The sequence below is a fragment of the Mauremys reevesii genome, linkage group 1 (genome assembly GCF_016161935.1).
Source record: "Mauremys reevesii isolate NIE-2019 linkage group 1, ASM1616193v1, whole genome shotgun sequence".
In the NCBI taxonomy this organism is placed as follows: Eukaryota; Metazoa; Chordata; order Testudines; family Geoemydidae; genus Mauremys; species Mauremys reevesii.
Genome location: NC_052623.1, coordinates 220640548 through 220656657, shown reverse-complemented (window position 1 = coordinate 220656657; position 16110 = coordinate 220640548). Strand labels below are relative to the sequence as shown.

Here is a 16110-nt window from a genome sequence, read left to right as displayed (position 1 = left end):
TAAGCCCTGGTCTACACTAAGCTTGGGGGTCGAACTAGGGTACGCGAATTCAGCTACGTGAATAACGTAGCTGAATTCGAACTACCCTAGTTCGACTTACTTACCGTCCAGACGCCGCGGAAGCGAACTCCGCGGCTCCAAGGTCGACTCCGGCAACTCCTCCTGCCGCGGTGGAGTACCGGAGTTCGAACTAGCGCTTCCGGGGTTCGAACTATCGCGTCTAGATCAGACGCGATAGTTCGAACTACGAGCAGTCAAACTCGCCACGTCGACCGTCCCGGTAAGTGTAAACGTACCCTGAGACAAGCACATACATTTTTTGTTTATTTGAATGATTCCTTTGGGTGGATCATTAGCAGTAAGAATCAAATCTAGGACAGGTGGATCTTAATCCATGAGCCTCTAGTGTCTAACCTAAAAGACTCAGCTCTGTTTGAGCAGGCCATAGCAGGATCATCAATCTCCAGCTGGTCGAGCCACTACCAGAGTGGGACAGCACCACACTGAGTGATCCTGGTTTATACTTGGACTTCTTTAAAGTGATTGTGGGGAAACTCTGCCTTGATGGAGTCTTCTTTCCATTTGTAGCCAAAGGAAGGGCTGGGTAAGGGTCCTCATTCTCCAGTAAGAGCTCTCTTCCAATTTCACAGAGCAGTAGTTCTCAACCTATTTACCATCATGGGCTGCATATGCAGCTCTCTGTGTTACATGGGCCACATCCACACAATATATATACACATGTCCCATGGGCTGCAGCTGTGTGCTGATTGGGTTGCAAGTGGCCCACAGGCCGTGGGTTGAGAACCACTGCATCAGAGTAAGGTCTCTAGTAAGAAGTGATCTAAATCTGCTCCATGGTTTCCTTTCTGATTGTTGTTAGGTGGCATAATGTTATTAGGGACAGGGGGTTAAAGAGGACCTCTCAAAGCCAAAGTAGTAATTACCAAAGAATTAGAACATTATTTCAGTTCTTTAATAGTAAGTCATCAAATATGGACATCACAGGTAAAAAAAAATATATTCTTGGCACAGGACAAGAAAAAAATCACAATTAGAAGCAAAAAAAAGAGTTTTTGTCTAAAAAATGATATCTTGGCAACAGGAGATAAAAGAGTTCTCCATGTGAGATGGGTGAATCCTGGGGGCAGTAGACTCAAGCTGGCTCCACAGCAGTGTCACACTCTGGAGACTGGTCTGGATTTCGGAACAGATGAACAATAGCAGCAGCAAGGGCCAAGAACAGAAAGCTGGTTGGTGAAGTGGAGTGTGGTTATTGCTCCTTCTACTGAGAGAGGAGCCATCTCCTTCTATAATAGCTTACAAGCACTTTCTGTGAGCACAGCAGAGAATTTTAACAGCATAGTAGGGACCCTGTCCTGTTTTGTGCTCTGCTGAAACAGGACCACAGTGCTCAGAACTTAAATAACTTATGTCGGAGTTTGATGACTTAAGTTGGACTCCATACTCAGCACCATATAAGATGGAGCCTTATAAATATAGGCAACAGTAGCAACTGGATCCTCCAAAATAGGACCTCATACTTTCTCTGTTCGTTCTTGTGCCATTACAGAAGACTTTAGCTAAACAGACCCTTTTCACACATACAGAAATTTAGGCTTTCACAAGAATAGCCCAAGGCTTTTCCATTTTTCAGTGTTGCACAATAAGGACCATGGTAACTTTTCAGACTTGGAAACCTGGGATGAAAAGACATTTTACTGTCAGCCAGACAAGTCACATATCAAAAATCATAAATAGTTACCATGATAACACAGGTATAATTGTGATGAGCAGAGTAGCTTTTAAAAAACATGGATGTGAGGTTATGAGAACAGTAAGCTACTAGTGTTGACTAGAGGGAAGTACAGTGCAGAGGATTACTAATACCCCTTATTCCTGACCTCCAGCATCCCCAGTTATTTGGGCCCTGGTATTCAACAGTGCTTTTTCCAACACTTCAAAGACCTGACCTGCACAACCTTTCAGTGTTCAGCTCAGAAATAATGTAGAAAATTATTAAGTGGAATTGTACCTACAGTCATTTTTTTTCCCTTAGAAATTATTGGCTGATGGAAAAAAAAAACAACCCTGTTGTTTCCTGAACCTCAGGACTACAGTTGGGGAAGGGAGGGAGAAATCAGGAAAAAAGACAAAGCTGTTTCTATTTCACAGGACTCAAAGCCAATCCATTTGGGGGTTTTCAAAATTTTTGGTGAAGTTATCAGAATGATTCTTCCAACAAATTTTGTTTACCAAAACCCCATTTTTCAGTGAACGGGACATTAAAAAAAAGTGTAAGAAAAAAAAAACCTATTGCCATAGAAAGTTTAGATTAAAAGTATCAGAAAAAGCAAACATTTTCAAACACGGGTGTTTTTTTTAAAAAAAATTGTTTTAAAAGGCCATTTTATATTAAAAGTTTTTCATTCAGCCAGTTCTGTCCAGGACATATTTCACCCTTCTCTGCTACTAGGTACAAACTGGGAGGCAGGATAATTTATGTTACACTGCAGGCCTGATCCAGTGAATCTCACACACATTTCTGAGGTCAGACTTGGTGTTTGCATCCTGTGTGCTTTGTAACAAAGATTATGCAATAAATACATAGGGAAATAATAGCAATGTCTTGCAAATCAGTGGTGAGAGCAGTACCATCTTCCCACTGCCAGTAGCCTTTGGTTTCATTATACAATAATCCCATCCAGTAAGGAAAACATGTCAGTGGTTTTATGAAGTCCTATGGAGGAGAAAAAAGAGAGAGACACAAAAATATATAGAACTGGAAGAAATTTGACGAATATTTTTCCATAAAATATGCAGTTTCACTAAAATCAAAATGTTTTCCCCAGATTCTTCAATACTAGCTACATTTTTTTTTCCTTTTTAGTTTTTGACAACAGAAAAGTTTGTTTTTTGATTATTGATTTCCAGATTTTTATCTCCGCCACCCCTTCCATCTCTACTCTTTTCCCCTCATCACTTTCTTTTTTTTCCTTCTTTTCCCCCATGTAAAAAGTGGAGAAGTAGTGCAAGGGAGGGAGAAAGCAAGGGGGAGAATCAATGAAAAACCTCCACCCTACAGTACCACCTTTTTTTTTTTTTTTTTGCTTTACTCACCACTTTTCAAGTTGGAAAACAGATTGAGGTAAGGGGGATGGGGGGCAGAAAACCTATAAAACCAGAACACTGAAAAAATGAGTTTTGTTGTGTTTAAAAAAATGAAATGAACATTTCAATTTAAAACTAAATCATTTTCTTTCCCATTTTTTCACTGAAAAATGTTAATGAAAGTTTTCAAACAAAATAGTTTTATTCAAAAATTTGGAAATAAATTTTCCAAAAATTAAAAAAACAACACAACTCAGTCCCCTGCTTCTTCCCTTCCTATAGTTATATGGATTAGAAGGAAACTGGGACGGTGCAACCCATTAGGAGACCTAGGCGGTTGCTAGGGTGCTACAATTTGGGGGGCGACGACTGCGATGGTATTTCAGCAGCGGGACCTTCCGCTGCCTCTGTGGAGGGCGGCATTTTGGGGCAGCATTTCCGCAGTCTAGGGTGGCAGAAAAGCTGGTGGTACTCCTGGAAGGAAAGGAATATGGCTAATGTTCTATGTAGATCCGACTGCCAGCTGCCAATCACAGAATTCCTTTACATCCAGAAAAGAAGCCATAATGTGAGGGAGTTGTTTTAGAAAGACACTTTCCCCCAGTGTCCCTCCCCTCCTCTCCATGAAGGAATACATTAAAGGTACAGTGATTCCACCTGAGGGGGCTGCATGGGAGCCCTTTCTGGTACCAAAATCTATGCTCCAGAGAGTTGAGGAACGTGAGACATTCCTTCCCTTAGGAGCAGAGTGCACTGTGGGTGTACCATTAATAGCCAACTAGCTCTGAGGGGTCAGATCATAATTGAAAGGGATACTTATATTGCCAACACATTACGAGAGATAATATGGGGTTGTCTATATAAACACTTAGTTCACTGCAAGCTGGTATGTAAAACCTATCCTGTACTAGTCTGCTGAGCAGCAAGTGTCCATGTGGAACCTGCTGCCATGCACTCAGAGTTGCCTAGTGAACTTCAATCTATTCCTCTTTCAAAGTAGGCTTAATCAAAGTACACTTTGAAATGAATGAGCCACTTTGGAATATGAATGTTCTCCCTGCAAATATTCCCCTATCTTCTGGCTCTCTAGAATAGCAAAACATATTAATCCAAAAATTACAAAGCTCTGCCCAGGCTCAGGACTTATGTTTGCAAAGTCAACTTGTGTTATAATCCAGGTGTTGCCCCTAACTAGAGTCCCATCCACAAACAAGAATCCTTAATTGCACTGCTTTTAACTTGAGTTGTAGGTCTGCCAGGGTGCATAGGCTAAAGCTTGAGTTAACACAACTCATCTGCTCCTAACATGATGACTCTATAGTTTGGATGCAGGCTAGCTCCACCTGTGTGCTGCTAGTGGGAAGGCATTGGAGAACAATTATCTCCATGTGCCTAGAAAGAACAGACAAGCTCTCCCACAATTCACTGGGAAAGAACTCAGAGCAACTCAGCTTACTGCAGTGCTAAGAATCATGGGATACACCCCCAGAAGTCTTGGTGGCACATATAGGGGAGTTCAGTGCTAGTGTGGACACAGCAGCTCCAGTGTTATTTCACACTGGGTCTGCTCTCACTCCAGCTAGGCTAACTCAAGAGAAATAACTCAAGTGTAGATAACTTGTGTTAAAACCGCAGCAAAGCCATACTCTGAATTCCTTTAACTGTTTAAATCAGTGATAATTCTAAATTCTTTCCACTTATCCAATACACAAGGTTAGCAAAGGGTCCCTTTGGAACTGAGGATACAGCTGGTATGGATGAGGGACTCCTATCATACCAATGTTCATATCATGAGTAGAAAAGGTACTGTTATCAAGACAAATCTTATTTTCCAAGGCTATCAGGGAGGGATGAATGGAGAGTGATAAGTGAATAGCTCTGAGGGGTCAGGACAATTTTATTGTTTGTATCAGTCAAATTTGTAGACTTAGTACATATTTTCCCCATAAAATCATATGGCAATCAGACACATCAATACATTATATAACCTCTTCCTCTCCCATCTTTGACAAATCAGTTATTTGTAGTTTGGGATATACAGGAATTCTAAAGAAATGAAATAGACTTTACCAGATCTTCCTTGCTGTCTATCTTCAGCAGCCTGGAGCCCAGGGAAGAACAATATTCTTTACATGCAGACCAAGATTTTATACCAGATGAAAGTTCATAACAGTCTTTCCCATTTTGTATCCAGGTCTTTGGACAAATAATGCACTTGTCTCCTTCAGGAGAAAATATATGTACAGAGGGTCAGATCTGAGTGAGAGTCAGTTAGAGATTGGGTTCTCTTTCTAACAAATCCACCTGAGAGCTGATACTGATATTCCACCCTCTGACTCTACAATGTCTAGTATAAATATCAAAAATACCAATTTATTTTCCTTAGAAATTGTAAAAATCATTTTTCAAAGTTTCCTGTGATTTTTTTATTTCCCCCTCCCCCATTCCCCTTCTCTCCCACATTTTTAGTGGCAAAAATATTAAAAGGGAAAATGAGTGGGTAAACAAAGAGATAGCAAGATAACTATGGGGGGAGGTAGCTCAGTGGTTTGAGCATTGGCCTACTAAACCCAGGGTTGTGAGTTCAATCCTTGAGGAGGCCACTTAGGGATCTGGGGCAAAAATTGGTCCTGCTAGTGAAGGCAGGGGGCTGGACTTGATGACCTTTCAAGGTCCCTTCCAGTTCTAGGAGATTGGTATATCTCCAATTATTACCTATTTTAACAAGGGAAATGATTGCACATTAAAAAAAAATATTTATAATTTCTCATCAAAAATGAAACATTTCAAATAAATCTAATTCTGAGAAAACGGTTAACAAGAGACAGAGAAGGTAGATGAGGTATCATCTTTTACTGGACCAACTTCTGTTGGTGAAACAAGCTTTTGAGCTACATAGCTTCTTCTTCTTAAATAGCAGCTCTTTGTAGCTCGAAACCTTGTATCTTTCATCAGAAGGAGTTGGTCCAATAAAAGATTATGGGCAGCACATATAAGAAGTTAAACCTCTTCAAAATAAAAAAGGTTGGCCATGTAGGGGGCAAATTCCAGATGCGGATTACCTCTGTTTGGAGGTGCCTTGGCCTGTCACCTTTGCACCCTGCGAGCAGGAGCGCTGGAAGCTACCTAGAAGTGGCGGGGGGACACCAGTGCCCAGACCATGGCCCTGCCCCCTCCAATCTGTCCCTCCCCCACTGGGGGAAGGGTTGAGTGGCATGAAGCCCTCCCGGCACCTCTGGTGCTGCACTACCCACCGGCCTTTCCCCACCCTTTAGCTGCAGTGTTTCCCCTCCTGCCCTGGGCTGTTGGGCCTGTGGACCTGGGCACACGTGCTCTCCCTCAGAGGTTGTTCCCCTTCCTACGTGAGCCTGCACTGGGCTGTTGGGCCTTCTCGTCCCTCTACCTGACTATTCTCCCTCCGCCCCCCGGTGCAGTTCTTTGTCTTCACCCCATTGTTTGGTCATATCCTGCACCCTGGCTGCTCTCTGCTCCTCCCCATATTCCCCCTATGGGATCTCCTCCTTCCTGCAGTTGTTGCTGCTTCCTCTGCCACACCCACCTGCCCCCAGCTCTTCGTTGCTCGCTGAGCGAGTGTCAGGTGGGTCTTCGGGGGGGGGAAGGAAGCCTGGGTGTGGCTTGGGGGAGGGACAGAGGAGGACAAGGCAATGGCCTGGGTGCCGATGGGCCCCCCCACTTCTAGGGAGCTTCCGGCACTCCTGGATGTAGCATCCCCAAATGAAAGACTCATGTGCCACCTATGTAAAAGATGTTACCTCATCCACCTTGTCATTGTAATATCTTGGGACCAACACAGCTACAATACTGCAAACGGTTAAGAAGAAAGGCAATTATCCATCACAAAATGGTGGAGGGAAATTTGTTGATCAGCTTTAGTAATTAGTACTTAGCTAAAATAGTGTCATTTTCCTTGGAAAATTGCTTAGCACACTATACACCGGGAACAGGTACAGTCTAGACATTATATGTCCTCATGTACTTTATGTAACACACAGACAGCGCTCTCAAGATGTCTGCTACTCTCTTACAGGAGTGGCTCATGCTTACAGTATGGGCAGCGTCCTCCCAACCTCTCAATCTTGTTATGTTACAGACAGACCATCTCACCACAGATGATCTGAAAATAAAGCTCTGTACCTGGCATATTGGCTTAGTAATAATGACAGCTGTCATTTACATAGAAATTTCCAAACAAAGATCCAAAACTGCTTGTTTTATAAAGGGACAATGAGTTGAAATAACTCTTAAAGAGCACAGACGTGCTATATTTGAGAATGAGTATTTGCTTATGTGAGACTATAAAGAATAAATTGTATCTAATTAGGCACAATGTAGTTAGTCAATACTTTTTAGCCAAATGTTAACCTGGCAGGATACTAGAACAATATTCCTGTTTATCAGGTTTGGGGGAAATGGGTCTGGTTTTGTTGCAGGAGACCTCAGGAGTTCTTGTTTTCCTAGCCCATGTGAAAGACGCTCCATCCAGTATCACAGTGCTCCCTACAACACTGCTTAAATACAAAACCAGTCCCTGCCCCATAACACGAGTAAAGGGGGGGAAAGTTAATGGGAGGATGTTAGCATGAGAAACTTCTCCCACCCTCTCCAGCTATCAGCCAAATATGTTCAGCTATGCCGGGTCTCTTCCAAGCAGATTTGTTCTCTTGCACAAGTGAGTAAACAAACAGAAAATCATCTTTTAACTCACTCTTCGTTCTCAGGCTTTTGTGCCACCCCTCCCAGAGTCTCCAGCACCTTGCACCAGGCAGCTTCCCAGCTCGAGTCAGCTCAGTTCCCTTCTTGGAGCAGTAGACTCACGGCTGCCTCCCTGAGCACTTAGTGCTTTCCTTTGGGACTCACCGCAGGAGCTAGAGCCACTCTACCCTGGCTTTCCATCCATAGGCACTGCCTCGTTCAATCACTCTGTCCTTTGCTTGGCCTCTAGCAGTCCTTTATAGTCCCAGATGTACCCCAACCCCTTCTAATTGGCTGGATTAGGCTCACCTACTGTGCCACAGGGGCACTAGGCCTGGTCTATTGACCAGGACCAGCTACCCTGTGACAGGAGGCATTCTGTGGCTATGGGAAGTGAAGAGAAGCAGTTGGGTGTGCTGGAAGGGGAGGAGTGAGGGGCTGAAGCAGAAGGAGTGGAAGTTTAAATTGCCCACCCCTCAGCATGCCAGGTTGCCTTTACAAGTTTTCACTCCCTTTCTAGTGAGAGAGACAAACTGTGAGCTGGTCAATATGCCAAGGTTATATAAGGCAAGTTGTAGAGCTGGTTTGGAATTATCCATTGAAATGGGTGATGGAAAATTCCCCAAAAATCAGTGTACTCTGGGAACTGCTGAGCTGGCTGAAGTTGCATGTACAAATAGCTGACTGAAGCACACAGAGGCTTACTACATGAAGAGTCCCCAGTTCAGCAAAGCTGAACATGTTACAGCATTCTTAGGCCTGGTCTACAATTAGAAAATTAAGTTAATTTAATTATGTCACTCAGGGTATGAAAAATCCACAGCCCTGAGCAGCATAGTTAAGCTCACCTAACCCCCACTGTAGACAGCACTAGGTCAGTGGAAGAACCTAGTTACCATCTCTCGGGGAGGTGGATTACTTCCACTGATGAGAGAACCCATCTCATTGGTGGAGGCAGTGTCTTCATTGAAGAACTACAGTGGCACAGCTGTGCTGCTGTAGCATTTTAAGTGTGGACATAGAATCATAGAATCTCAGGGTTGGAAGGGACCTCAGGAGGTCATCTAGTCCAACCCCCTGCTCAAAGCAGGACCAAACCCAACTAAATCATCCCAGCCAGGGCTTTGTCAAGCCTGACCTTAAAAACCTCTAAGGAAGGAGATTCCACCACCTCCCTAGGTAACCCATTCCAGTTCTTCACCACCCTACTAGTGAAAAGGTTTTTCCTAATATCCAACCTAAACCTCCCCCTCTGCAACTTGAGACCATTACTCCTTGTTCTGTCATCTTCTACCACTGAGAACAGTCTAGATCCATCCTCTTTGGAACCCCCTTTCAGGTAGTTGAAAGCAGCTATCAAATCCCCCCTCATTCTTCTCTTCTGCAGACTAAACCATCCCAGTTCCCTCAGCCTCTCCTCATAAGTCATGTGCTCCAGCCCCCTAATCATTTTTTTTGCCCTCCGCTGGACTCTCTACAATTTATCCACATCCTTCTTGTAGTGTGGGGCCCAAAACTGGACACAGTACTCCAAATGAGACCTCACCAGTGCTGAGTAGAGGGGAATGATCACATCCCTTGATCTGCTGGAAATGCCCCTACTTATACAACCCACAATGCCATTAGCCTTCTTGGCAACAAGGGCACACTGTTGACTCATATTCAGCTTTTCGTCCACCGTAACCCCTAGGTCCTTTTCTGCAGAACTGCTACCTAGCCATTCGGTCCCTAGTCTGTAGCACTGCATGGGATTCTTCCGTCCTAAGTGCAGGACTCTGCACTTGTCCTTGTTGAACCTCATCATATTTCTTTTGGCCCAATCCTCTAATTTGTCTAGGTCCCTCTGTATCCTATCCCTACCCTCCAGCGTATCAACCACTCCTCCCAGTTTAGTGTCGTCTGCAAACTTGCTAAGGGTGCAGTCCACACCATCCTCCAGATCGTTAATGAAGATATTGAACAAAACCGGCCCCAGCACCGACCCTTGGGGCACTCCACTTGATACCGGCTGCCAACTAGACATGGAACCATTGATCACTACCCGTTGAGCCCGACCATCTAGCCAGTTTTCTATCCACCTTACCATCCATTCATCCAGCCCAGACTTCTTTAACTTGCTGACAAGAATACTGTGGGAGACTGTATCAAAAGCTTTGCTAAAATCCAGAAATAGTACATCCACTGCTTTCCCCTCATCCACAGAGCTGGTTATCTCGTCATAGAAGGCAATTAGGTTAGTCAGGCATGACTTGCCCTTGGTGAATCCATGCTGACTGTTCCTGATCACTTTCCCCTCCTTTAAGTGGTTCAGGATTGATTCCTTGAGGACCTGTTCCATGATTTTTCCAGGGACTGAGGTGAGACTGACTGGCCTGTAGTTCCCTGGATCTTCCTTCTTCCCTTTTTTAAAGATGGGCACTACATTAGCTTTTTTCCAGTCATCTGGGACCTCCCCCGATCGCCATGATTTTTCAAAGATAATGGCCAATGGCTCTGCAATCTCATCGGCCAACTCCTTTAGCACCCTCGGATGCAGCGCATCCGGCCCCATGGACTTGTGCTCGTCCAGCTTTCCTAAATAGCCCCGAACTACTTCTTTCTCCACAGAGAGCTGGTCACTTCCTCCCCATACCGTGCTGCAGAGTGCAGCTGTCTGGGAGCTGACCTTGTCTGTGAAGACAGAGGCAAAAAAAGCATTGAGTAAACTAGCTTTCTCCACATCCTCTGTCACTAGGTTCCCTCCCTCATTCAGCAAGGGGCCCACACTTTCCTTGACTTTCTTCCTGTTGCTAACATACCTGACATACCCTTAGTTATTTTGGCCCCAATACAGCAAAGCTCCTAAGCACATGCTTACATTGCACTGAAATTAATGGGATTGACCCACATCTTCAAGTGCTTTGTTTAATAAGGGCCATAATGACTGAGAAACTATTTGCTAAAAACTCATATTACTTGTGACTAGAAATCCAGCATTTGAATGCTGCTCTCCAGAAGTGAACAGCTGGTGAGTTAATTCAATCCCTCTGTTCATTAGCAGCTGATGTTGATTCAGAACCATATTCTGTGTTGAGATAGGATTTAATGTTCCTGTATGAATTAGGTAGAATAATATTAATTGAAAATTTAATTCAAGAGTTTTTATAATATTAAAAAATAAAACATATTTTTCTTCATTTTCATCCAATTCTCTTCCTGCAACACATAATGGGATAATTCTCTGCTGGCAAAATACCATTGACTTCAATAGAGATGCCAATGGAAAATGTAGGCCCTTATGTATGTTATCAGTTGTTTAGCCCTTTCCTTGAAGAAAGTGTACACAAGGAGCTCATTGACAGATTCTCCCTGTTCCTGTACAAAAGTAAAGCATTCTAATTAAGCTAAAATGTTGCCGCCTGGACAGCAGAAGTGCTGGAAGCCATTAGAATCAGATCATGGTGTAGACGCTGCCCTCCTTTGCCACTCTGGTCATGCAAGAGGGTGGAAACTGGCTTCTAGGGATATCCTTGGAGTGAGGAGTTCCCTGCTGGCAAACACCATGTTCAAGCCCTGGCACAGGGTATGTATTTGGAGAGAGAGTGGGAGGGGCCACAGATCCCCAGATGCCCTTAACTCCCCCAGGGCTGGGGTCTGTGTCAAAACAGCACCGGGATTAAGGAGCTGTAACTGGCTCCTTATCACCACCACCAAGTCCAGCAGAGACTTGGTGGTGGTGATCTGAGTTATATTTCTCTGGTTAGAAAACACTCATTAGAATTAGTTGATTTTTTAAAAAATTGAATTTCAAAAAATGAAGGAAATTTAGAAACAAAAAATAACTAATTTTTCCATTTTTTCCATGCCATTTCAGAAGTTCTGTTGAAAATTACCAAGACTAAAGTTAAATACAAGAAATACAGTTGTCTGCCAAAGGCAAGGTCCTGTACCTTTTGACTGCAAAGTTTTCAAGAAATTAGTATTCTGGATTTGAAGATGATCTCTCTCCCATGCGAGGTTTTCTAGGATTTCTTGTAGCTCACGAGTTTGGTTTTCCAAATTAATTTGCTGGCAGGTAAGATTTTCCAGAATTCCCTGCTGCTGGCTGAAGTTTTGCTGCCATCTGCATACTAGATGTAAAATCAGAAAATAACATCCCAATGGCTTGCAAGATAGAAGGACAAAGAGATGTAAGTTTATTATTTCCTGTTCCAATTATTTTTGATGTTAAACAAATAATTTTTAAAAATTACACTGCTAAGATTTATAAAAAGTCCTGAGGCACCTTATAGACTAACAGACGTATTGGAGCATAAGCTTTCGTGGGTGAATACCCACTTCGTCAGACGCAGCCTGACGAAGATTCTTCTTTCATTTTAAAAATATTTTTCATGTTCAAGGCCTGTTCTAGGAAATCTGGGGTCTCCTGTGAAGCCATATGCTTGGGTGCCTTGAATGCAAAGGCCAATGTTCAGTGTGTGTGATCTCCCCTAACACACCTACCCTGAACTTCCATACCTTGCTATTTGTGGGGAGAATAGGAAATGATTTCAGACATGCTGTGTCTATCTGTGGAGAGAGTTAAGGGAATACTGGATAAAAGTTTCCTTTTAAGTAGGAGAGGCTGGCAAGCAACAACGTGCTCCAGTAAGAGCCACGATAAAGGGGGAGCCATCCCAGTTCCCTGGGGGCTCAAATTGTTACTACAGAGTTTTCAGTCACCACAAAGATTTTCATACTACACAGTATGGAATAGCATAGCATGAGCTGTGATCAGCACACTAGTATTTTCCATCGCTTAGATGGGATCTCCAGGGACCCCTGTGCCACTATAGGTTTAGTAGCTTTGTCTGAATTGGCCTTCTGTAAATGTGGTGTAACTGAAAGACAACAAACTGCCAACCTGAACAGCATCGTTGTTTATTTGTGGCACAGGTAAAACGCTGGTAGTGACGCTGCTGGCTTCACTACATTGCCCAATGGATGTGCCTCCACTTTGTTTTGGAGAGAACACCATTTGGTATGAGAGATGAGTTGTTTCCTGACCTATCCACATTTTCACATCTAGGTGCCAGCAGATGGCAAAAAATTGTGCTTTTAATCTCTCGGAGTGACCTGGATTTGCATTTCTGACCCAGAGATTAAAATCTATTTTATTACCAGTGTCATAAACCAATGGAAGAGATGAGTTTCAGCACAACTGAAATATCAGGCCCAAGGTGTATCAAATTGGTCACTCATAAACTGAGCCCCCCAAAATCAGTGGCGGCTTTTGAAAATGGGTTTTAGTGTCTTCTCTATAGTACTTACCCAGAGCACCCAAGAGCCCTATGTTACCAGCAAAGCCAAGCAGAGGGTTCCAAAGATTATGGCAAAGCGCCTCCACAGAGGAGAAGGAGAATCTAATAAAGAGAGCAAGAACAAAGACAGACAAACTGAGTCCCTCTCCTGAGACCCTGGGGTCAGACTGGGGCTTGTCCAGACTGCAGCAGATTCTCAAAGCCAGAACCCACCCAGCAATTCCCTTAGAATATCAGACCAATAGTCCATCTAGTCCACTGTCTTGTCTTCAAGAGTGGCCCATATCAGTTCTTCAGAGGACAGTGTAAGTTCCCAATAATGGACAACTATGGAATAGCCTGCCCATATAGGAAGTTTCGTCCTAGCCCCCAGCAGCTGGCTTATGCTGTGAGGCATTGAGGTGGATGTGAAATACAGCAACTTGCAAATTAAGAGCTTCTTTTGATTAGATGCTCAATAATTCTGACAACCAGTGAGTGGTTGGGAAAACAGACTTCCTTTTTGGCTGGTAAGTCCATGAACTCTCCACATCTGCATGATTATTTCCTGCATTTGGATCCCACGTCTCCTAGTAACATGAGATTAACAAGCACAATAGAAAGCAAACATAGAACTTTCCAACTCCTGAAATACCCCATTAGAAACAATTGACAGATAGTCGATGAAGAACTTTGACTATGGTCAGTACGGCCAGACCACAACATAGGGCCCTATGTAGCTCCAACTTCCCACCCCCATGTGTCATTGCCCATCTGGAGCAGCAGTGGCAGGACAATCCACTCCCTTCTCAGACAGACAGGTCACCAGCAGAAGCCCCCTTCTCTTTAGAATAGTAAAACGTGGCTGGAGAGGCAGTTCCCAATGTTCACCCCAGCAGCTAGGGTGCATCTGCTTAGATGGGCTGTCGAGCCCTGCTTCACTCATTCTTTTCTGGCACATGTAGACTCTATGGCTGGGGTAGGGTTGGAGTGCAGTGGGCCTTGAAGTTTACAACTGATTATGATGAATAGGGCAGCTCACACTTCTCAGACCAATTGTTTCAAGCTCTTTGCAGATTCGGGCAGGTGTAAGTGCATTAGTTACGGCCAATTCAAATTTTTAAACCTTTTTCTTTTTTCACAAACATAAGGGCTAGAATTTTTTTTTAATTAAAGCTGGGATTCTAATGTAATCACAGGACTCCAGGAGATGGGGTCCTAGGCATGGGCCTATAGATCCTATGTCTTAATGTGGTCCTAAGTAAAACGCTGGCATGTATAGAGTCAATAGCTTGTAATGCAAGGTACCTTTGTTTTTGGTGATCTCAGCTCTTTGTCTGCTTTGCTGTTGAGTAGGAGTGTGAAATTTCAGTTCTGAATAGGTCACCTCCTGCTCGCTCATTCTGGGGGGATATAGGATAGAAAATTTAGACTCTTCTTTGGTGGACTGAGGTGTGTGATGGGGTTGAATGAGGAATTGACATGACAGGGCTGTGTATTTCTGTCACAGAAAGCAAACAAATAAATAAATCACAACTTTTTATGCCCTAATAGATTGGTCTATGGGAGCCAGAATCTTGGGGTGAATTAAAATTTCATATTGAGCAGGAAGTTCAGTAGTTCTTATCATTTTTATCTGCTGCCAGAAAACTTAGTTAAGCTGAAAAGAAAAGTTGTTAGAACATATCAATAGCTAAAACCAAACAAACCCTAAGAAAACTGAAATAAAGCAACCTGATTCCCTGCAACACCCTATCAAAAAAACACAACTGTAAAGGATCATCGCACTCTCAAAAAAGGTGTTAAAATGACACTCAACCAATTCATTCTGTTGTGTGTATTTATCTGCTGTCTTTATTAGCAAAAAAAAAAAAGTTTCATACTTTTTACTCCTGCTCACTCTGCAGACCCTAAACAACTCAGATGGGTTTTTCCTCATGCAACAATGGTCAACAAGCTCAGGCTTTGAGTGAGAGGGCGAGAACCCTGCACCAAAAATGCCTAGCCCATGTTCTCCATAATTCATATCTATCAGCAAGAATTCACTGATTTCAGGTGCACATATTTTGTATAGGAATAAAATGTCTTGATTTCATTTTGCTGGGCCCAATCTATATTTCTAACCCTTTTACATGACTTTTCTAGAGCTCAGAACACCTTTTCTTTTAATATCATTTGAAAATCTTAACATGCTAGTTACACCCTGTTCCACATAAATACTGAGAGAACTATCACCGATTTCATGTAACCACTCCCCGCTGCCCCATTTAGCTGCATACTCTGCATTCAATCTACGTATTTGTTAGCTTTTGTTCCTGGTTCCTCGGCAAGCTTTCAGTTCAAGAGACAATGCTGATTTCCAAAGAGTTTTCTGAAATTAATATATGTATCCCATTCCTTTCCTTTCCTGGTTGGTAGTGATTTTGTATATTTGTAATATAATGACATAGAACACACAGCACTAAATGCAGAAGCAAAATGCTACAGGGATTGCTCAAAATATTACACCCCAAATATGTTTGTCATTTGTACTAAGTTTTACCAGAATTAAAAAAATTTAAAAGTTATAAATGCATTGAATCCAATTACCACTCATATCATGAACAGGAAAGGAGAGGTAAATCACAGCTACACCAATTATCTACTTTAACAAGGAAGACCCAAAGACCACTTGGCGGCAATACCTTTGTATAGATCCAGAGGTCTGTCAAGTGGATTTCTGGAATAGAACTTTATGAGGTGCACTTGTGTAGTCAGTCCTATATAGATGTCCTCAGGGAAAGAAGAGAGTTGAGAGTCTATCCTCTGAGAAGATGTGAGCTGAGACAGAGGGAGAATTCTTTACTCTGCGATGTTCCAGCTGCATCTGCACAGGAAGCTCTCACTGTGCTAACGTGAAGTGCGCTGCCCCTGCACAAGGCGCTTAGAACAAAGGGACTTTCAGTTGTTTGAATAACTAATGAGGCCGATGGTGTTAATTTCAACGCCTGGTTGGAGCCACTGAGATGCTTGAACTTCTGCAGTAAACAAT

At 43.1% G+C, this 16110-nt stretch overlaps 1 protein-coding gene across 1 annotated transcript; it reads right to left on the bottom strand.

Moving 5' to 3' along the window:
• Positions 1-1054: 1054 nt before the first annotated feature.
• On the bottom strand, positions 1055-14040 carry LOC120370641 (oxidized low-density lipoprotein receptor 1-like). Its single transcript, XM_039485705.1, has 6 exons — positions 13850-14040; positions 13111-13202; positions 11751-11930; positions 5179-5330; positions 2653-2737; positions 1055-1697 (listed from the first exon to the last, which is right to left on the bottom strand). The coding sequence occupies exons 1-6, from the start codon at positions 14038-14040 to the stop codon at positions 1684-1686; spliced, it is 714 nt and encodes a 237-aa protein (XP_039341639.1). The 3' UTR covers positions 1055-1683.
• Between the last annotated feature and the right edge of the window lie 2070 nt (positions 14041-16110).